The sequence below is a fragment of the Periophthalmus magnuspinnatus genome, chromosome 14, assembly GCF_009829125.3.
Source record: "Periophthalmus magnuspinnatus isolate fPerMag1 chromosome 14, fPerMag1.2.pri, whole genome shotgun sequence".
Taxonomy (NCBI): domain Eukaryota; kingdom Metazoa; phylum Chordata; class Actinopteri; order Gobiiformes; family Gobiidae; genus Periophthalmus; species Periophthalmus magnuspinnatus.
Window position 1 is genome coordinate 2,098,466 of NC_047139.1, and position 24,045 is coordinate 2,122,510.

Below are 24,045 nucleotides of genomic sequence, written 5' to 3' on the forward strand. Positions count from 1 at the left end.
CAGAACCAGGACTGAACCAGGACAGAACCAGGACAGAACCAGGACAGAACCAGGACTAAACCAGGACAGAACCAGGACAGAACCAGGACAGAACCAGGACAGAACCAGGACAGATCCAGGACAGAACCAGGACAGAACCAGGACAGAACCAGGACTAAACCAGGACTAAACCAGGACTAAACCAGGACTAAACCACTAGCTGGATGACTCCATGGCAAGAGAAAGTTAAAACCACACTTTGGAACATTCTCCATGGTTGGATGCGTTTAATGCCATACTGTGGAATAGTGTGGCCAAGAGAAGAACATTTCCATGGAAAAAAGCAGAAGAAGCCCCTTCTCCAGACCAAGGACGAGTCAGGTCTGTGGAGATGCGAGCTCACTTAGAGTAAAGTCAGAGCTTGTTTGTCAGTGCAACAAACACAAAACTTATCTATTTTTTGGCTAAAAAGTTACACACTGTGGCTTTAATGAATACATTTACTGCAAACCTGTCCACAGCCCCAGAGAACATCTCCTCAGGCCACACTGGAACATTTAATCAAAGATCTCCGTCTGAAAACTGGACAGACTGACGCCACTAACGCACTTTAATAATGTGGAGATAAATTCAATTCATCTTTATTCCAGACTCATGGTCCATTTTTAAAAACACAAGGACAGTGTCAATAAAAACAGTAACATTTACGTTTTAAAAAGAGCCACACCAGTGTCTCCACATCTGGGACTGAAGCGGACTGCACATTTCACTTTCTGACTTAATCGTCTGCAAATAAAACTGTACACTGAAGTTCTTAGTGCAGCAAAGCGTTGACTCGCGCAGTGACAAACATCTCGGTGGCACTAGTCCATCGCGACCTCCTCAAGAACACCCGTAAAGCTTCATTATAATCTGTCTGGAGCCTTTGGAGACGGGCTTTTTTGTAACGCGGGCGGTGTGAAGTGGTGCACGACAAACAACATCCACTTTACATCATCAAACTTGAACATAAGAGAATGAGCTCGAGCGACAACATCCTGCATCGTCTGTAAACATCATGATCATCTGACATGTCCACAGCGATGATACGCCCAACATATTTCATTTTAGCTGTAAAACACACAGCCAGTTTTCCATGTTTTGAGCTTTGTTGACAGTTCATTTACAAATTGAACAAAACTGGGGACAAGATTCCTCCCTGCCTGACCCCACTGGTGACTCTAAACGGAGCAGACACACCGTTTCCCCACTTAATCTGCACCGTCTGTTGTCCGTACCGATAAATTAAAATACGTACAATATACTTCATAATTAATATTCGGTGACTCGCCCTGTCGAAAGCCTTGGACGCATCTAAAAAACACATAAAAACTGATTAATTCTGCCTCCTGTATTTGTAAATAATGTCTTTTGGAGCATATACACACAAATTTGTGCCCAGAAGAGCCTTAAACCCAAACTGATTGTGGATTGGATTTAATATAATCACACTGCTCCCGTTTTTAGTGTTTTTAATGGACATATGGATGTATTTAGTTGTTTGTACCGTTTTGCATTTGGTCAGGACTCATGAAACAGAGTCTGGGTCTCACTGGAGAAATAAACACACTGAATAAGTCAAGTATAGTCGCATTTGTGTGTCCTGAAATGGTAAAATGTAAAACAAAAATGGAGCTTATACAGTGCAGCAGATCAGAAACACGAGGTACAAACGGAGACGCCTTCCACGTTTAAAGTCTGAGCTCAGTTTTTCACAAAGAGAATGTGAAATATTCGGTTTGACTTGTGTCGACAGGTTTAACAACTCCAAGTATTTGAGACATTCAGAAGATCAGATGAATCTGACCCATCGGCTCTGACGCGATTTAAATGTGAAAAATGCACCGTGCTGGGGTGAGTAGAGAGAGTAAAGTTACTTCACAATAGCATTACTCAAACAGAAGAAGTACACATCCGGGAAATTACTCAAGTATGACTCTCTCAACTGTCCGAACATTACAACATTTAGAATAAGAAGGACAAAACATTAAATAACAATAAGTCACAGCACAGAAATGATCGACGTAAAGCTCAAGTCACTTTAGACTCACAGGAGGAACAGGAGCAACAACTTTTACTCGAGTAAAACTATGTTGTCTGAAAACTACTCTGAGAAGTACAAAGTTACTCAAGTATATGTATCAGAGTACAGACGTTTGACGGTTACTGGGTTTGGGCCGACCTGCGACTCAACACTACGGTCTGTCCACACTCTTCCTACAGGGGGCAGTATTGAGGACTCGCAGTTTTAGTCGTGTCCGTAAAGTAAAAGTGGTGTCCACCGTTGGTCACTAGGGGTCAGTATAGACCACAATGCACTGGGAGAGTCATAAAAACACCAGCGGACAGACAGATCTTTAACTGGACACAAATGCCACTACTATTACAGCAGTACTTCTACTGTAGTACTATTACTGAGCTGACTGAAGCAGACAGAAGCTCTGGTTTGTGGCTCTGTGGATCCTCATTATGAATAAACATAAACATATACAGTGTTATGGTGTGAAGGTGCTAGCATTAGCCACTTTAGCTCGAGCTGTTAGCAGAGCGATCATTTGCACATCTCAGACACGTGTGAACGCTCCAGTCCAGACATAAACGTGAGATTATTATTAAACCACAAAGACTTGAGCCAGTCCAATATCATCAGAATTTATGACACAAATCAACTTTATCAGGGTTTAGACTTTAGACACTTTTCACCCAGAGTCAGAGTCACATGTGTGTAGTTAATGGGGCTCTAGAGTCTCATAAAGAGTGAGGGGTGAGGGGCTGGGGGAGACATTCAGACACATCCAGAGCTGTGTTTGAAGCCTGTAGGAGGTCACTGTACAAACGTGACTACAGGTCTCTTAAAGGTGAGGTGCACGAGGGCAGTGTGTGAGTCTGGAGTAAATTAACCTCCTGAGACCCGAGCTCTTAATAGTTTTTTATTTGCAAAAACTATTAAGTGCCTGAACACAGACATTTTGTGTAAAAAACAAACTGAGAAACAATTGTGCCTCTAGGAACGATGTGTATCATTTGTGCTGCTGACAGGTGCAGGAAGACATGTGCCTTTAAATAAAAATAAATAAATAAAATAAAGTATTAAAATACAATAAAAAATAATAAAAACAAATAAAAAAATATTAAAATACAATATAAAAATAATAATAAAAACAAATAAAAAATAAAAATAAATAAATAAATAAAAATAAAAATAAAAAATAAATAAATATTCCAAACTCTTAGAAATATTAAAAATTGAACATGTTCTTGTTGCTGTTCTTCTAAAAATTTGCACTGTGGCCTGAACAACCCAAAATGTGTCGTCCACAGATGAGGACGCCGGGTCTCAGGAGGTTAAAGTGACATCATTTATAATAATTTCATGCCGAGTTCATTTAAACCATCAGCATCAGCCGTGAACAAACCTGCACGGGCCGATACGAGCCGTTACGAGCCGGTACAAGCCAATACGGGCCGAGCTCTGCCTTTTACATTTACATGCACACACTGTAATCTTCATGGGGTTAGACACAGATTTAGGGATCATTTAAACACGTCAGAGTAAAGTCGGTGCTGATCTCTTGACAGATCCTTGTAGCTCACGTAGCGGCCGCCGCCCGGAGCAGCTCTGCTCTGAGACGCTTCCTGAATCGCTCCATCACATTATCACGTTAGTCGCGTTATGTGTGGCCAGACGCTTTGAAAAACACGGACTCTGCTGAAGCTGACTCCACAGTTCTGAGCGACTGGAAAAGAAACACAATATAAACCAAACCCCGGCGGGCTGTTCAGCAGGTGTGTTTCAGTCTGACATGTGTCCGAACTCTGCCAAAGAACACTCCAGTCTCTGAAGATTTAAGTAAAAACGTGAACGCAAAACTCCACAGAACAAGAAGAAGACGGGAACGAGTCTGAGTCACGAGTCTGAGTCACACCACAGGCAGAGCTCGGATCAGTCGGACATATGGAAAGTGATAAAAGAAAGAAGTGAACCAGAGACTTTTTAAAGAGGGGGTATTAAAGAGGGGTATTTGACTTCTATGGGGTATTAAAGAGGGGTATTTGACTTCTATGGGGTATTAAAGAGGGGGTATTTGACTTCTATGGGGTATTAAAGGGGGGGTATTTGACTTCTATGGGGTATTAAAGAGGGGGTATTTGACTTCTATGCTCCATCTCCATCTGTGGAGTCTGCACATGGACCAGTATATACAGTCTGAGTGTCTATAGACCAGTATATACAGTCTGAGCGTCTATAGACCAGTATATACAGTCTGAGTGTCTATAGACCAGTATATACAGTCTGAGTGTCTATAGACTGTATATAAACAGTCCATGTCTCTGCACTGAAGCGTCCTACATCAGCAGGACAAAAGCCTACAGCGTCATGGAGGACTCTACCCATCCTGTTTACACCTCTCCCATCAGACAAAAGGCAGCGCCCCCTACAGGCCAGGACCAGACTCTGGAACAGCTTCTGCCCTGAAGGATCCACTCTGCCACATGACCCTGGCACTGACACACCTGACCACATGACACACCTGACCCACTTGACACACCTGACCCACTTGACACACCTGACACACCTGACCCACCTGACACACCTGACCACCTGACACACCTGACACACCTGACACACCTGACCCACCTGACACACCTGACACACCTGACCCACTTGACACACCTGACACACCTGACACACCTGACACACCTGACACACTTGACACACCTGACACACCTGACACACCTGACCCACTTGACACACCTGACCCACTTGACACACCTGACACACCTGACCACATGACACACCTGACCACCTGACACACCTGACACACCTGACACACCTGACCACCTGACCACCTGACACACCTGACCACCTGACACACTTGACACACTTGACACACTTGACACACCTGACCACCAGCACAAAACGGGAGCAGGACTTTTAAAGACTGCAGTGATTTTGACATTCAGCATTTGAAACTGTTTCTCATACTGAGGACAGGGTTTCAGTTCTGTGCACTTTTTTATACTGAAGTGATAAATACACTCTGATTGTGACTTTGGTGCAGCCAATAATGTTTATGAATATATGTACAGTCTATGAGTCTGCCTATAGGTGTCTCCCCGTCTTTCCCCGTCTCTCCCTGTCTCTTCTTCTTTCTTTTTTGTGTGTCTCTCTCTCTGTCGCTTCCTTCATGTCCCCGTCTCTCCCCTAGTCTCTTTGTCTCTTCCTGTTTCTCCGTGCATCTCCTGTCTCTTCCTACCTCTTATGTCTCCCTTTCTCTTCCTGTCTCCTCCCGTTTATTTTTGTGTGTCTCTCGCTCTTTGTCACTTTCTTCATGTCCCTGTCTCTCCCTGCCTCTTATGTCTCCCTTTCTCTTCCTGTCTCCTCCTGTTTCTTTTTGTGTGTCTCTCGCTCTCTCTCGCTTTCTTCGTGTCCCCGTCTCTCCCTGTGTCTCCTGTCTCTTCCTGCCTCTTATGTCTCCCTTTCTCTTCCTGTGTGTCCCTGTGTCTCCCTGTCTCTTCCCGTTTCTTTTTTGTGTGTGTCTCTCTCTCTGTCTCCCTGTTTCTTTGCGTCTCCGTCTCAGTCACTCCCTTCGTATCCCTGTCTCTCCCATTGTCTGCCTGTCTCTCCCTGCGTCTCCTGTCTCTCCCTGTCTCTTCCCGTGTCTCCTGTCTCTCCCCATCTCTCCCTGTCTTTTCCCATCCCTCCCCGCGTCTCCCCGTGTACCTGTGTCTCGGGGATACGTCTGGAATGCTGCCGCCTTTGACTTCGGACCAGTGGGATTTATGGAGAAACGTCCAGACAAAAGGCTCCATTTGAACAGGTCAGAAAACAGTAAGAGGGACTTTATGATGTGGGCAGAGACCCCGACGCCTAACCCCTGACCTCTGACCCCTGACCCGACTGCAGTGGGATCAGACGCACTGCTGAGGAAGTAGGAAGCGTACATTCAAACTTGGTCAAACTCGACTTCAAACATTCATTTATCTGGTTTTATTCCATTTAAAAGCTACTAACCCTGGACATTAGACCTCAAACACAAGCGTACGTCCAGAATACTCACCTAATGATGTCACAAAGTGGAAGAGAGAGGGTCTACATGACTCTATTAGTACTTTAAATGAGGAGACACATGGACCAACTCACTACTCCAAACAGGAGAGCGGTTTTTCAGCCTCGTAATGTTCTGAAACAGGTTTGGATCTGCAGAAGATCTACAGCCTGAGGAGGAACGAGGACTAACACAGAGAGAACATCTGCAGAAGACCTCCAGCCTGAGGAGGAACACAGAGAGAACATCTGCAGAAGACCTACAGCCTGAGGAGGAACGAGGAGGAACACAGAGAGAACATCTGCAGAAGACCTACAGCCTGAGGAGGAACGAGGAGGAACACAGAGAGAACATCTGTAGAAGACCTACAGCCTGAGGAGGAACGAGGAGGAACACAGAGAGAACATCTGCAGAAGACCTACAGCCTGAGGAGGAACGAGGAGTAACACAGAGAGAACATCTGCAGAAGACCTACAGCCCGAGGAGGAATGAGGAGGAACACAGAGAGAACATCTGCAGAAGACCTACAGCCTGAGGAGGAACGAGGAGTAACACAGAGAGAACATCTGCAGAAGACGTACAGCCTGAGGAGGAACGAGGAGGAACACAGAGAGAACATCTGCAGAAGACCTACAGCCTGAGGAGGAAGGAGGAGGAACACAGAGAGAACATCTGCAGAAGACCTACAGCCTGAGGAGGAACGAGGAGTAACACACAGAGAACATCTGAAGAAGTTCTACAGCCTGAGGAGGAACACAGAGAGAACATCTGCAGAAGACCTACACAGCCTGAGGAGGAACGAGGAGTAACACAGAGAGAACATCTGCAGAAGACCTACAGTCTGAGGAGGAACGAGGAGGAACACAGAGAGAACATCTGCAGAAGACCTACAGCCTGAGGAGGAAGGAGGAGGAACACAGAGAGAACATCTGCAGAAGACCTACAGCCTGAGGAGGAACGAGGAGGAACACAGAGAGAACATCTGAAGAAGTCCTACAGCCTGAGGAGGAACACAGAGAGAACATCTGAAGAAGACCTACAGCCTGAGGAGGAACAAGGAGTAACACAGAGAGAACATCTGCAGAAGACCTACAGTCTGAGGAGGAACAAGGAGTAACACAGAGAGAACATCTGAAGAAGTCCTACAGCCTGAGGAGGAACAAGGAGTAACACAGAGAGAACATCTGCAGAAGACCTACAGCCTGAGGAGGAACGAGGAGGAACAGAGAAGGAGCAGAGGGGATAAGCTCTATAATTCCTCCATAAAACAACTAAATATTCTAAGCAACATCCCTTTGACAATGTACTCGCTTGGTCCCCAAAGCTCAGAACACTCCGTTCCACCTCGTGATGTCATCATGTGGTAATACAGAAAGTGCTCCACCGTGTTTTTAAACTCTGTGCACTTTCACTAGAAACATTTAGATCATTTCAGGCCTGGAATTGACAAACTGTATTGAAATAAATGAATAAATGAATGTGAATGAAACAAAACACCACTCCAGGTGTGTTTGTGAGGATGTGGCGTCACTCTGGCTTAAACCTCGTACTGCGTTGGCCGAGCGTGTAAAAGACACACCTGTGCTCTGGTTTTCTCGCTGTAGCTCTGAGGTAATGTGCCTCTTCATGCCTGCTGTAGGAATGTAGTCGTAACTCTGCTCATTCAGAACATGCACTGCTGGTTTACTACACACTACACTCTGGAACACACCAACGCAGAGGAAACCGGGACGCTGTTGATTCTGGCCGTGCCCTCGGGAAAAGCTGACGCGTTTACGGCCAAATTAGACCCGAAGGAACCAGAGCTGTGCCGCTGTGAGAACCAGAGACTCATCCAAAACAGCAGCTCTATGGAGACGAGAGACAACAGGGACGAACCAGACTGGAGCCAAACGCTGGCACTCTGCCCCCGTGTCTGTTCTTCGTGGAGTTTTTTTGTTTTTTTTCCTCAACCTCTCGCAGATGTGCAGCCAGGTTTATTTAAATGTCACATATCAGTTAAATATGTAAAAGAGAAGAAGAAACGCAAAAGTTACATCATTTTATCTGCTCAGTATTTACATTAAAATGCATTAATGTGAGCAAAAAAAAAGCCAAAAGTAAAATCTGTCAACTGGACACTGCCCCAGTCTGAGGGCAGGAGCTACACTGGAACTGGAAACACAGAAGTATTTTGTGTGTTTCTTCACAGATTTTACTTTTGGCTTTTACTACGGATCAGACCTGGACGACTGAAGGAGACACAGACTTTAATGTGAGTAATAACTTAGACTGGGGTCAGTACTGGGGTCAGTGCTGGGGTCAGTGCTGGGGTCAGTGATGGGTCTACACTTTGGTCGGTCTGTGTTGGGGTCTGCATACGGTCAGTCTCTGCGGGGTCAGTCTCTGCGGGGTCAGTCTCTGCGGGGTCAGTCTCTGCGGGGTCAGTCTCTGCGGGGTCAGTCTCTGTAGGGTCAGAGGGTCAGTCTCTGTAGGGTCAGAGGGTCAGTCTCTGTAGGGTCCCTGCCCCCACAAAGGGACAGAGTGTAGTTTCTGTGATTAAAGTGAAGCTAAAGCGCTAAGTTAGCAGCGTGCTAATGTGTCGATGGCTGTAAACTCTGTTCTCTTCAGCCTCTGTGTTTCAAGTTGGACTTCATGTGTTATGTGATTGTTTTAGTCTCAATACCTGCTCAAATGAGGGTCTAGTTTCAGTACTTGTTTCAGTATCGATTAGGATCAGTTTTTCGATACTACAGCCTTATCGCAAACTGAATATTGAGTTTAGGAGGAGTCTTTGGACTACAGTCTGGCATGAGCGCTTCAGAAAAACCCTGGAACTTTACCGTAGGATAAACCAATAAAACAATAAAATAAAGTCAAACGTGCCACATGACACATCCAGAGGAGAGACGGCTGCCAGGTTTCAGGCAAAAAGATCATATTCAGCAAGAGGAAATTATGTCAAAGATTAACCACAGACACAACCAGACCTGAGTCACACCAAGTACCACCAGGAATAAACCGGGGCTAAACCAGGGACTAAAGCGGGACTAAAGCGGGACTAAAGCGGGACTAAAGCGGGACTAAAGCGGGACTAAAGCGGGACTAAAGCAGGACTAAAGCAGGACTAAAGCAGGACTAAAGCAGGACTAAAGCAGGACTAAAGCAGGTCTAAAGCAGGACTAAAGCAGGACTAAAGCAGGACTAAAGCAGGACTAAAGCAGGACTAAAGCAGGACTAAAGCAGGACTAAAGCGGGACTAAAGCGGGACTAAAGCAGGACTAAACTGGGACTAAAGCAGGACTAAAGCGGGACTAAAGCGGGACTAAAGCAGGACTAAAGCAGGACTAAAGCGGGACTAAACTGGGACTAAAGCAGGACTAAAGCGGGACTAAAGCAGGACTAAAGCAGGACTAAAGCAGGACTAAAGCAGGACTAAAGCAGGACTAAAGCAGGACTAAAGCAGGACTAAAGCGGGACTAAAGCAGGACTAAACTGGGACTAAAGCAGGACTAAAGCGGGACTAAAGCGGGACTAAAGCAGGACTAAAGCAGGACTAAAGCCGGACTAAAGCAGGACTAAAGTAGGACTAAAGCAGGACTAAAGTGGGACTAAAGCAGGGCTAAAGCAGGGCTAAAGCGGGACTAAAGCAGGAGGACTAAAGCAGGTCTAAAGCAGGTCTAAAGCAGGTCTAATCCAGGGCTAAAACAGGGCTAAAACTGGCACTAAACCAGGACTAAAGCGGGACTAAACCAGGGCTAAATCGGGACTAAAGCGGGACTAAAGCGGGACTAAAACGGGACTAAAACGGGACTAAACCAGGGCTAAACCAGGGCTAAAGCAGGACTAAAACAGGTTTAAACCAGTACTAAAGAAGGTTTAAAACAGGTTTAAACCGGGACTAAAGCGGGACTAAACCAGGACGAAAACGGGTCTAAAACAGGACTAAACTGGGACTAAACCGGGACTAAACCAGGTCTAAAACAGGAGGACTAAACCAGGTCTAAAACTGGCACTAAACCAGGAAAAAAACAGGACTAAACCAGGACTAAACCAGGACTGTTAAGGCTCTAAACGAGGCCTAGTTCAAAGAGTTGCATTACATGGTTAGACCTGGACTAATTTAAACTCATTCAAATGTTTTCATGGCGTTTAAAGGCGAGCTCTGAAACTGTCCCAGGTCACAGCCGGGCTAATGCTGTTTACCTGATTTAAAGCGCTCATATCCAAACAAACAGGGCGTCTCACACAGTCTCCTCTGTTATGAACCTGATCTTTGGGTTTTGTGGACGTTGACTTTAGCACAGGCTTATTCTGAAGTGTGAAGACGACTACACAGAGCTAAAGAAAGTATAGGAAAAAATATATACGGAGCTACGCACGTGTAAGATTTAAAAAGGTTAAATACGGCGGGGTTTCAGATGACATCACAGCGTTTTATAGGCCCTGTGATGATCAATGCAGACGAGCAAAGGGCAGATTAATACGGTTGAACCTGATCATTTCTAACAGGGACCGCACTGATTTCACTTCACGTGTTTAACATTTTAACATTTGTGACTTTACCTTTAGATATTTAATGTGAAGTTCAGTGTAAAACAGGGAAATGCGTCTTTTGCCCCGTCTGAGAGTATGACATCATCATGAAAAGCACTAGTATGTGAAGGAGGAAGTCCTGAAGTTTAAAGCAGAGATTAACAACACAACGTTAAACATAACCCACCTGTGTAAACCCACAACTGGGTCACTATTAGACCAACACAACGCACAACACAACTTAATCTGACCCAGCAGACCCAACACAACGTTTGTTCTGGGTTATATTTCACTCTTCTGCTACTTCATTCTACCCAGTACATGGGTCAAAGTTTATAACGACCATCACCCCGTTAAAGAAACTTATTTTTATCAATTGCCAGACCAGAGTTCAGTTAAGGACCAGAGTTCGAAATCATCGTTTGAATCAACACAATTCACAAAGACTGCAGTTTTTCCAAGTACCAAAAAACAAAATCTCCTGTTTTATTGTGACAAAATAAACGTCTAACCGTGTAGTTCAGGTCTGTACAAACATGATCTGTGTGTCATTCTTGTTTTAATCACCTCAGATTCAGTGTTTTGTCAGTTATTCCGGTTTAAAATGTGAACTTTGAACAGAATCCTTGAATTAAAACATGAATCTCAAATCTGATCACAATCAGATGTTTTTACAGTTGAAAAATCGTTTGTTTAAAGCCATTTCATTTGACTTTTCTTTCTGTATTGAACCAAATAAAAATATTCACCACAGACCACGAGCGCATCATGATCTGGCCTCTGGAAAACTCCCATCAGCCACTGCAGCGCTCTCCACACACTGTGACCTCACACAGCCCTCAAAAAGTACAACTCTAATCATCAACGAGCAACGAGCGGCAGTAACTACGCACAAAGACAACAAACGCACAAGAATCACTGCAGCAACTTATAGACAACAAACGCACAAGAATCACTGCAGCAACTTATAGACAACAAACGCACAAGAATCACTATATCAACTTATAGACAACAAACGCACAAGAATCACTGCAACAACCTATAGACAACAAACGCACAAGAATCACTGCAACAACCTATAGACAACAAACGCACAAGAATCACTGCAGCAACTTATAGACAACAAACGCACAAGAATCACTGCAACAACCTATAGACAACAAACGCACAAGAATCACTGCAGCAACTTATAGACAACAAACGCACAAGAATCACTATATCAACTTATAGACAACAAACGCACAAGAATCACTGCAACAACTTATAGACAACAAACGCACAAGAATCACTGCAACAACCTATAGACAACAAACGCACAAGAATCACTGCAGCAACTTAACAATCAGTGTATTAAAGATGGAACTAATTATATATATATATATATATATATATATATATATATATATACATACATACACACACACACACACACACACACACACACATATTTGCAGGAACCACGTAAGGACCATTTTGGCCTCTGCACGAGTACACCTCTACACCTCTGCACGAGTACACCTCTGCACCTCTGCACGAGTACACCTCTGCACCTCTGCACGAGTACACCTCTGCACGAGTACACCTCTGCACGAGTACACCTCTGCACGAGTACACCTCTGCACGAGTACACCTCTGCACCTCTACACCTCTGCACGAGTACACCTCTGCACGAGTACACCTCTGCACCTCTACACCTCTGCACGAGTACACCTCTACACGAGTACACCTCTACACCTCTGCACGAGTACACCTCTGCACCTCTGCACGAGTACACCTCTGCACCTCTGCACGAGTACACCTCTGCACGAGTACACCTCTGCACGAGTACACCTCTGCACGAGTACACCTCTGCACGAGTACACCTCTGCACCTCTACACCTCTGCACGAGTACACCTCTGCACGAGTACACGAGTACACCTCTGCATGAGTACACGAGTACACCTCTGCACGAGTACACCTCTGCAAGAGTGCACGAGTACACCTCTGCACCTCTACATGAGTACACCTCTACACCTCTGCACGAGTACACCTCAACACCTCTGCACGAGTACACCTCAACACCTCTGCACCTCTACACGAGTACACCTCTACACCTCTGCACGAGTACACCTCTGCACCTCTGCACGAGTACACCTCTGCACCTCTGCACGAGTACACCTCTGCACGAGTACACCTCTGCACGAGTACACCTCTGCACCTCTGCACGAGTACACCTCTGCACCTCTGCACGAGTACACCTCTGCACCTCTGCACGAGTACACCTCTGCACCTCTGCACGAGTACACCTCTGCACGAGTACACCTCTGCACCTCTGCACGAGTACACCTCTGCACCTCTGCACGAGTACACCTCTGCACCTCTGCACGAGTACACCTCTGCACCTCTGCACGAGTACACCTCTGCACCTCTGCACCTCTGCACGAGTACACCTCTGCACCTCTGCACGAGTACACCTCTGCACCTCTGCACGAGTACACCTCTGCACCTCTGCACGAGTACACCTCTGCACCTCTGCACGAGTACACCTCTGCACCTCTGCACGAGTACACCTCTGCACGAGTACACCTCTGCACGAGTACGCCTCTGCACGAGTACGCCTCTACACCTCTGCACGAGTACGCCTCTACACGAGTACGCCTCTACACGAGTACGCCTCTACACGAGTACGCCTCTACACGAGTACACATCTACACGAGTACACATCTACCTCAGCCCAGTCCAGCCCCGGTCCAGCCCCGGTCCAGCCCCGGTCCAGCCCCGGTCCAGCCCCGGTCCAGCCCCGGTCCAGCCCCGGTCCAGCCCCAGTCCTCTTTCTACATTAAACTGTCACAGAAAAATGCTGTTGTGAATAAACTAAACTTGGATCATGAATTCTGTCTTTCCACATGTTTGTCTTTAGAATAACTCAAAGGTTACGTAATGGTTCTTTATTTTGCGCTGAAAAGGCCGTCCGGGTCAGAATCAATGCAAATCTGCACAGGTTTCAAGTTTCAACAGAACACGGGAGCTCGAGGAACGCCACGGGGGACACGAGACGACAGCAGCTCGCCAACATCCAGAAGTCGTCAAACAAACCTGTACAAACATTTAGATGTGTAATATGAAGAGGGGACGACACGCGGTTCAAGTCTCTGAAAAAACAACTTCATTTAAAACAGTTTGGTGCAAAGTTACTCCTCACTGACCTTATGCATTCAGAACATCCTAATCACTCACCATGATGAGTTTCTGTAAATGTCAGTGTCTTCAAACAGGGCGATGAATCAAAGTGACAGATCTTAAAGGGGCAGGCGCATTTTTGTCATGGGGCTGTGAAGAGTTTGGCCAAGAGCTAAAGAAGGAGCGACCTCACACCACGCTGAGAGGCGCTACTGAGCATGTGCAGAAACCACGAGCTGCTACCGTCATGAGACACCACCGCTTTAAACAGACTGAACCGGGACTGAACCAGGACTGAACCGGGACTGAACCGGGACTGAACCAGGCCTAAAGCAGGACTAAGCCAGGCCTAAAGCAGGACTAAACCAGGACTAAACCAGGACTAAAAGGGCCTAAACCGGGCCTAAAGCAGGACTAAACCGGGCCTAAAGCAGGACTAAAGCAGGACTAAACCAGGCCTAAAGCAGGACTAAACCAGGCCTAAAGCAGGACTAAACCAGGCCTAAAGCAGGACTAAACCAGGCCTAAAGCAGGACTAAACCAGGACTAAAGCATGATCTAAGCAGGACTTAACCAGGACTAAACCGGGACTAAATCAGGACTAAACCAGTACATTACATTTTATAGCACGGCACAGACTCAGGCTCATCATTGACCAACAAATAAACATGTGAATTATTGCAGCCTTAAACACAGTGGCTGTTTTTTTTCTGAAAGTGTTTTTTTAAAGCTACACTACGCAACTTTTTAGCCTTAAAATAAACTCAAATAAACTTTTTTTTCATATTAAATGTTTTTTATTGAGATGAAAGTCATCTGTGAGTCATCACTCACATGTTTGACCTGAAGAGACGATGATACAGACGAATATACATCTGTGAGACAAAAATGAATCAAATGAAAGAACAAACACAACACAAACCTAATCACCACACAACAACCCACAACACAAGCACAATATAAACACAACACAAACACAAGTTAAACCTAATCAGAACACAAGCAAACACACACCTAATCAACAACACAACCACAACACATGACACAACACAACAACAACACAACATACACCTAATCAACAACACCACACCACATATATGGAACTATACAAATGTTTTTTATTTATATTTTATTTTCAAATCCTCAGTCTCTGCCTTTTCCTTTGTCGAAAAACTGAGTTATTTCATTTTTTTGTACATATTTCCACATGTTACTTCATATATCTGATTTCTTCTGTTTGTATAACATGTAGAAAGTAGTAAAAATACATTTTAAAAACACTGAATGAGGGTGTGTCCAAACGTTTGCCTGGTCGTGTAAATAGGTCAAATTTAACTAAATGTGTTCAGTAGAAAGACAAGCGTGCTCACTGTGAATGGGCTTGCCTCTCCACAAACCTGACTCTCCGTTGGTCTGGAGCAGAGCCTCTTCTCCCGTTTGATTCCATCTACACGTTGTTTATAGATTTTTGCCAGCACCTCGCGCCAAAGTCAAAAGTTTGGTTTGTTCAAATAGTGAAAATAAAGTCACTGTGACCCAGTTCAGGGACTGGCAGGCGCTGGGGCTATTTTTGGGCAGCAGTGGAAATAATGTGATGCCAAACCGTGATGTTTCCAGCTCTGAGCGGAGTCGGGAACGGGATCAAGGCTCGTGTGTTTGTTTACAAAAACTCCAGAGTGAAAGCGGAACATGGAAGTGACCGAGGTTCAGACGGGATTATTTTAAAAAAGGACAAAAACTACGACGACAGAGTTTTTCAGTTCAGAGTGCAGTCTTTTGTCGGTCGTTCTGGACACGTTTCCAAAACAGAAATCACTAAACTAATCACAAATCGATCAGCTCCACTGGAAACGTAATACAATTTGATTTTAACATAACAATAACATTTGAGATTAAAATCATTCTGTCTACAAATGCAACTAAAAGTATTTGTATAACCGCTTCAGTGTGAACCATTGTCTGCACATACAAATGCACGTAGCTAACCTGCTAGCCGCGCGTTCTAAACAGGAAGTGCTAGCCTCGGTTGGAGTTGAACGCTGTGGGTGACGTCACGCTCCATCAGTCCACGTCTTCACACAGTCTGTGGTCTTTACTCAGGTGTTTTTCACATGAACAAGTTTAGAAAAGAGCGAAATATGAAACAGGACGATACGGTTTGTGGTTCAGATAAAGACGCCCAGCGGCTAAAAGAGCAGAGGAAACGTGACCTTTTAAAGTCTAGTATACATACATATACTAGCGAGCAGAGGATTTTTTTTTCTCCAACTGGAATTAAAAACCGGTTGATTAAATATTACTCAGACACAAGTCACTCCAAAAACAAAAAAAACAACTCTAAAAGGAGAAAACGACCAGAACATGGTTAAAGATCTGAAGAGTCCAGTTTAAAGAACAGGTCTGATTTAACACTTTATCCTCCTGAGACCTGGCGTCCTCATATGTGGACAACACATTTTGGGTCGTCTAGGCCACAATGCAAATTTTTTGAAGAAAAATAACAGCAACAAGAACAGCAACAATGCAAATATATTATATATATTCATTTTTTAACAGTTTAGAATGTTTAGAATATTTTATTTTATATTTTTATTTCTTCTTCCTGCTCCTGTCCGCAGAGACACGAGACACATTGTCCCAAGAGGCGCAGTTGTTGTTTCTCATTTTGTTTTTACTCAGGACAAATGTTGCTGTGTTCAGGGTCTTAATACATAGTTTATGCAAATCAATATTCAAATGTTTTATCAAAATGAGTAAAATGTCACATATGAGGACGTTTGATTTACATCATTTTTTCTCAGAAACTACATAATGTAAAAAGATTATTCTTTGTTATTTGGGCTGATTGGATGAGTCTAAATACAAAGAGAAATTAATAAAGCATGTCACGCAAGAGCTCGGGCCTCAGGAGGTTAATACAAAGAGACGTGACCACACTTCTTCTCTGTGAAAAGGAGCGTGGGGGAGTTTGTAGTAAATTTAAATTAGTTGAGGAAAATAATCTACCGTATTTTCCAGAGTACAAGTCGCACCAGCCCAAAAATGCGTAATAATAAATTGAAAAAACAAACATATTTCACATATAAATTGCATCTGAGTATAAGTCGCACCCCTGGCCAAACTACGAAAAAAAGTGCGTTATAGTCCAGAAAATACGGTAATCTAATATAATCTTATCAATAATCGGTTGCTCTGGACATAGTCACATGCTCACTCACTTATAAACATTATTAAAGTGACACGTAAACATTAAAACTGTGATTTCCTTCAGATCTTGGTCCCTCAGACTCATAAAACACATGAGATTTAAAAATTAGTTTAAAAAGACCCATAAGTCAGATCATAACGAGTCCTCTGCCTGCGCCCAGTTCAGTTTTTGTCACTGAATTTATACTGTGCACTGTGACATCGCACTGGAGGGCTCTACATGTATGTCTATGGTGGAACGTTCAGCAGTTACCATGGAGACGCGACGCACAGATTAGCAAACGCAGACAGAAAAGTTTGAATACTCAAGAAAAACTCTGATCACAGGCTCCTCAGGATGTGGTGCGTAAATACAACCTGAGCGTTCATGTTCCTGTTTAGGAGTTTGCGTTTACACAAAAATACTGTTGGCTAACGCTAATGCTAATGCTAGCTTGTGACTGTAATGTTGTTTGAGAGAGAGTCGTTTAACAGCACACATCAGCTCACCTGTTGTAGTTCAGATAAGTCAGTTCTTTACGGTCAGATTCTGTTAAAACAAAGCTCAACAAAGCCTTAGACAGAGCAGAGCCTCCAGTTAGCATCTCACCTCCAGTATCAATATTGTTGCAAAAAAACGTGCCAAATATGTTTTAAATTCAGTATTTGTATATGTGCCCATAACGTCACAGCTCCTCTCTGCGGCAGTGGTCTTTGGACGTGTAAAGGTGCACTGCGGAATGTCACGCTCGTTTCCATGGAGACCTCTGCCTGGAATGTTGTACCTACAGCAGGGCATTTAAAAAATTAATTGTGGAGCATTACAGGCGAAGCAGTGACATCTCCATGGAGACGATCAGGTGCCGGTGAAGTTACACAGTGCAGCTTTAGTATTCACACGATTTTCAGCCGTTTTGCCCTCACAAATAAAGAAGCCAGGCCAAACCAAACCAAACCGAGACAAACCAAACAAAGACAAACCAAACCAAGACAAACCAAACAAAGACAAACCAAACAAAGACAAACCAAATCAAACCAAGTTAAACCAGTCCAAGTCAAACCCAGTCAAACCAAGCCAGAGTCAAGCGAAGACAAACCAAACTAGGTCAAACCAAACCAGACTAAAACAAACCAAACCAAACCAAGTCAAACCAAGCCAAACAAAGTCTAGCAAAGACAAACCAAACCAAACTAAAACAAGCCAAAAGTCAAGCCAAACCAAACCAAGTCAAACCAAGTTAAACCAAGCCAAGCAAAGTCTAGCGAAGACAAACCAAACCAACCAAACCAAACTAAAACAAGCCAAGTGAAGTCAAACCAAACCAAGACAAAACCAAACCAGTTAAAACATAAACAGCACTGACACCTCAAAGCTAACTCACTGCTAACTACAAAAATGCAAAAATCACAGTTTTTCAGAGACACAATCTGCCTCTGTCCTGAAACAAACACCCAAAAAAAAAAATGGTGGAACATTTCAGGCAAAACAGTGACATCTCCATGGAGACGATCAGCTGTGAGATGTTACACAGTGCAGCTTTAGTATTCACACGATTTTCAGCCGTTTTGCCCTCACAAATAATGAAAACAAAAGAAATCAAGCCAAGTCAAATAAAACCAAACCAACTAAAACATAAACAGCACTGACACCTCAAAGCTAACTCACTGCTAACTACAAAAATGCAAAAATCACAGTTTTTCAGAGACACAATCTGCCTCTGTCCTGAAACACAGACCCAAACACCCTCTGGTCACAGGTAAAAAACACAACACTGAACAAATCCCACGATCCAAATGAGAAATGACTCTTTTTCTTTGCTAATCTGACCAAAAACAGTTTATGCTAATCACAAAATGTCCCACGTGCTAAACCGGGAAAGATTGACACTAGCTTAACAGCGCCTCATTAGCATATACCTGCATTTAGTGAAAACACGAGCGAACCAGACAAACTACACACCAAACCAAGCGCCATGTTTACGCACATTTTAGGAAATCTACTCATCTAGAGGCAAAAGTTGGGTTAGAAGCCAAAAAGGGCGGATTTGTGCGGATTTGTGCGTGTTTGCGGCTGTTACCTCCGCGGTGCGAAGCGAAGGCGTCTTCTTCAACGCGAGCTTGAAGTTACTTTCCATCGCCATTGTCATTTTCATCGCTTCGGCTCAATTTCTGCTCCTGTTTCCCGCAGAATCGGATCTCCCCAAGCCCGGGATGGCGGCGGTGTTCAGCCCCGAGCAGAGCCCACGTCCTCCGGTGTCGCCTCGTCTCGGTACATGGATCGAGTTTGAAAGGTAGCTCCAAAACGCACGTAAAACGCAGCCGAAACGCAGCCAAAACGCAGCGACTGGATCCGTTTAAAGTTGCTTAAAACTACAAAACAAAGGTGGAAAATGGTGGAAAGTTGTACGTAAAAGTCCAGGCGGTGTTCATGGTGGGAAGTTTCCACGGGAGGAGTTGGTAGGAGCGAGAAATCCAGCGGTAAGTTGAATTTTTTGAAGTCCCTCCTTCGCTCGGATCAAAGAGCGGAGAGAGTTGACGACATCTGCCCGCTCAGACACGCCTCCTGCCGGGCTGAGGGGGAGACGCGAGGCGGCACTTTCTCCGGAGCTGCACTCTCTATAAACTGGACTATTTTTACACAAAGGCTGAGTTTATGTTCATTTGGTTTGTGTTTTTACTAGGAGACAACACTTAAACGGTGCTTTCCTGGTTACATTAAATAAATGAACTAATAAAACTACAATATTAACTTAAAAAAAATAAAATAAAATTACATTCACTTTTGGTCTAAACCACAATGACACTTTAATAGCCCACGTTTTTATCAGCCCAGATAATATGGCAGTGCAGTTACACAAACAGTTGGCTATTCCTAGTGTGTGTGATGTATATGTATTATATATATCTATATGTATATGTATATATCTATATGCATTATGTATATATCTATATGTATATGTATTATGTATATATTTACATGTATTATGTATATGTATATATCTATATGTATTATGTGGCCCTCCACATCATTTTATGTGGCCCTTGCCAGGGTAAAGTGAAAGGTGGTGATGATGATGATGGTCTTCAAATGTCATTTTATCAGGAGATACGCAGTTACACAGTCATATTTTTACATTTAGGCAAATGCATATGCAACATTTGTAACTTGAATAAGTAATAAAGACATAAACTGTTCATTAGCAAGTTAAAAAGTAGTTATTTATTTTACATCTGGGTCTTTGAGAGCAGCCATTTTGCTTTTGTGGCCCTCGGTGAAAATGTGTCTGACACCCCTGATGTATATGTATATGTATATATGTATATGCATATGTATATGTATATGTCTATGTATATGCATATGTATATGTATATGTATATGTATGCTACGTACTCTAAAACTTGTGTATACGTATAAACAAACACTGGTTTGTTGAACAGGCCGGAGCGTTTGGTCCTGGTCTAGTCCTGGTTTAGTCCTGGTTCAGTCCTGGTTCAATCCTGTCTAGTCCTGGTTCAGTCCTGGTTCAGTCCTGTCTAGTCTTGGTTCAGTCCTGGTTCAGTCCTGGTTCAGTCCTGGTTCAGTCCTGGTTCAGTCCTGGTCTAGTCCTGGTTTAGTTCTGGAGTATTTGGTGACAGAAGTAGCTGCAGGCCATGTGTGTGTTTCCTTTGAGGACACACCTTGTATTATTGCATAAGTCTGTGGGTGCACTTGGTTTATGTCTGCTCACGTCTCACTTGAGTCTGGGACGGGTGGAGACACTGGTGTTAATGTGAGTAGGACCAGATACTACTACTTGATACTGATTCCGATACTAAGGTGATGATAAAAACACTCTTTCTTTAGACGATATACTGTGATTTTCCACAGTAAATGGTAGTACTTTGTTTTTTGTTCCCATGTGTAATCCCTCAGATGAGTATCTAGTTTCGATAATAGTTTTAGTATCGATTAGAATCAGATTTTCAATGTTTTTTACAACCCTAAATGTCAAATTGTTAATGGATCCTTGTGTTAGTGCCTTAAAAGTGTGCTTGTTTTCCTCATGCTAACCTCCAGCTTGAGCCTGGGGCGGGTGGAGACAATGGTCTGCTTTATGATTTTAAAAATAGTCTTTGTAAATGTGGGTCATAGTGTCAAAGCATTGATTTCACTGAGGACACACCTTCATTGAATTTGACTCGGAAGCAGCGTTTGTTTTCCTTCTCCTCACATCCTGCTTGTGCCTGGAATGGGTGGAGTCGTTGGTATACATTAACCTGTGTGTTTTACATTTTACATTTTTATACTTTGGTTGTGTACTTGGTTAGTTCATTAGTTATTATATATATTTATTCTTTTGGTATAGAATGACATGTAACCTCTTCTTGAAACCTGTAAACAGTACTCTCTAAACAGTACTCCTACAGTACTCTCTAAACAGTACTCCTATAGTACTCTGTAAACAGTACTCTCTAAACAGTACTTCTATAGTACTCTGTAAACAGTACTCTCTAAACAGTACTCCTATAGTACTCTGTAAACAGTACTCTTACAGTACTCTCTAAACAGTACTCCTATAGTACTCTGTAAACAGTACTCTTACAGTACTCTGTAAACAGTACTCTCTAAACAGAACTCCTATAGTACTCTGTAAACAGTACTCTTACAGTACTCTGTAAACAGTGCTCTCTAAACAGTACTCCTATAGTACTCTGTAAACAGTACTCTCTAAACAGAACTCCTATAGTACTCTGTAAACAGTACTCTTACAGTACTCTGTAAACAGTGCTCTCTAAACAGTACTCTTACAATACTCTCTAAACAGTACTCTCCAAACAGTACTCTTATAGTACTCTTACTCTTACCGTACTCTTACAGTACTCTCTAAACAGTACTCTTACAGTACTCTGTAAACGGTACTCTCTAAAGAGTACTCCTATAGTACTCTGTAAACAGTACTCTCTAAACAGTACTCTTACAGTACTCTGTAAACAGTACTCTCCAAACAGTACTCTTATAGTACTCTTACTCTTACCGTACTCTTACAGTACTCTCTAAACAGTACTCTTACAGTATTCTTCTACAGTAATCTTACAGTACTTTTACTGTACACTTCTGCAGTACTCTCTAAACAGTATTCTTACAGCACTCTCATAGTACTCTTACAGCACTCTCTAAACAGTACTCTTACAGTACTCTTACGGTACTCTCATAGTACTCTCACAGTAATCTCATAGTACTCTCTAAACAGTACTCTTACAGTACTCTTATATTACTCTTACAGTACACATTTACAGTACTCTTATACTACTCTTACAGTACACGTTTACAGTACTCTAATACTACTCTTACAGTACACGTTTTCAGTACTCTTATACTACTCTTTAAATGCTGTAGTACTCTTATAGTACTCTTACTGAAGCTCTTTGACGATGATAAACTTTAAAATGTTCTTTAGTGAAGTTCCAGATGTGGGTCGCGTGGTGCCAGTGTAAACTTTGTAAACGTTGGCAGATCTGTGGTAGTACACGTGCAGACTCATATCTCTGTGTTGTTGTTTTTTTATATTTAAGGTATTGGAGTGTGTACTCTGTATCTCAGGTAAAACTGTTACACCACTACCACTACTACCACTACTACTACAGCTGGCAGCCGTAGTTGTATTAGCACTAGTAGTTGTAGTACTAGTTGTTGAAACTGTTAATGATAACTTGCAGCAGCTTCTAGTGGCATGAGAGCAGGAGTAGGAGTAGTAGTTAGTCGTAGTAGTAGTAGTAGTAGTAGTAGTAGTAGTAGTAGTAGTAACATGGCATTACCTGTTTTATTATTGTGTTCATAATACGTTTGAATGTGTTGCTATGGTGATATTGTTTGCGCTCAGTATCTGGGACATTTCCCTCGTCATTTTAACCATCATTAAATTAAAGTATAAATTGTATTTTCCAAGAATGTTTCAACGAGCGGATGTTTCCTTCATTAGATTTAATAATGATGGAGATTTAAGCCAAAGCATCCACATGTACACACATTCTATTAAACACACACAGACATATACACACACTACCTAAAACCCTAAGTCACGTGACAATAACATGAGGACACTCATGAGCAACATCAATTGCACTTATCGCCTGGATATTAGCCCCATCCTGTGGTCAGTAAAGGTCAGTGCATAAATCACAAAAGACTGGAGGACAGAAGCAGTAGATTAATATTAGGTCTCCACCTTGTGGTCAGTTTCTGAAGTACAAGAACAAACTATTCCAAAGTTCCCCATTACAAACTACTGCATAAAATAAATGTTGCACAGTGGGGTTTAGGGCCCAGATGTGAAACTTTATTTGCTGTGATTATGTGCTTATGTGTTTATGTGCCATGAACCTAATCCTATCCAAAATCCAAATATCATATCCATTGCTGTTAATTTTCTAGCTACAAACCCAAACCTGTTGTATTTCAATCCATTTTATCCTCCTATACAAATTCTTTAAATTATTGCACAAATCCAAAAACCTTGAAAACAAAAGCTCTATGTAGAGCTTATAAATATAAAACGTAATGTTGTATTTATTTATATTTGATCTATATTATTTTTAATACATAATGCACTATGAATGTCAATGTAAAAGCTTAAACCTCTTGTAGTGTTATTGTTTATGCTATTGTATATTTGAGTAATAAAAAAATAAAAAAAGAAGAATGAACCTGACCCCTGACCTCTGCAGCCAGTGTGGATTTGAACTTGGTGAGTGGAACTCCAGCGCTAACCTGGCAGCTAACATGCTAATATTAAGTTACAATCTAAAAACAAATTGTCTGTTTTAGATCTGCAGAGGAACTGGGCTGAAGGAGCTGGACTCTCAATGAAATATACTATCGCCGCATCTCGGTGAGTGACTCTGTAGGAGCTGGAGTGTGTGCTAGTTAATGGCAAACTTATCAGCTAAAGTAAAAGCCAAAGTTAAATTTCTCAACAAGACAATAAGTTGTAGGAGTGAGGATGTTTTGCTGCTCATCCAAGCCGCTTCTTATTACTGCTCGACACTGCCTTAGATACCAGTTAGCAATTATATCTAGCAGTTAGCAGTAATATCCAGCATTTAGCAATAATATCTAAGAGTTATATGTGGCCCTAA

The 24,045-nt window shown here is 42.9% G+C and overlaps 1 protein-coding gene across 1 annotated transcript in view; it reads right to left on the minus strand.

Moving 5' to 3' along the window:
* Positions 1 to 19,432, minus strand: part of LOC117381185 (rap guanine nucleotide exchange factor 6-like) — a 131,755-nt gene extending 112,323 nt beyond the window's left edge. The window contains exon 1 of the mRNA XM_033978084.2: positions 19,008 to 19,432. Within this exon, the coding sequence (XP_033833975.2) occupies positions 19,008 to 19,082 (75 nt within the window). The 5' untranslated portion in view covers positions 19,083 to 19,432. The remainder of the gene's footprint in view (positions 1 to 19,007) is intronic.
* Between the last annotated feature and the right edge of the window lie 4,613 nt (positions 19,433 to 24,045).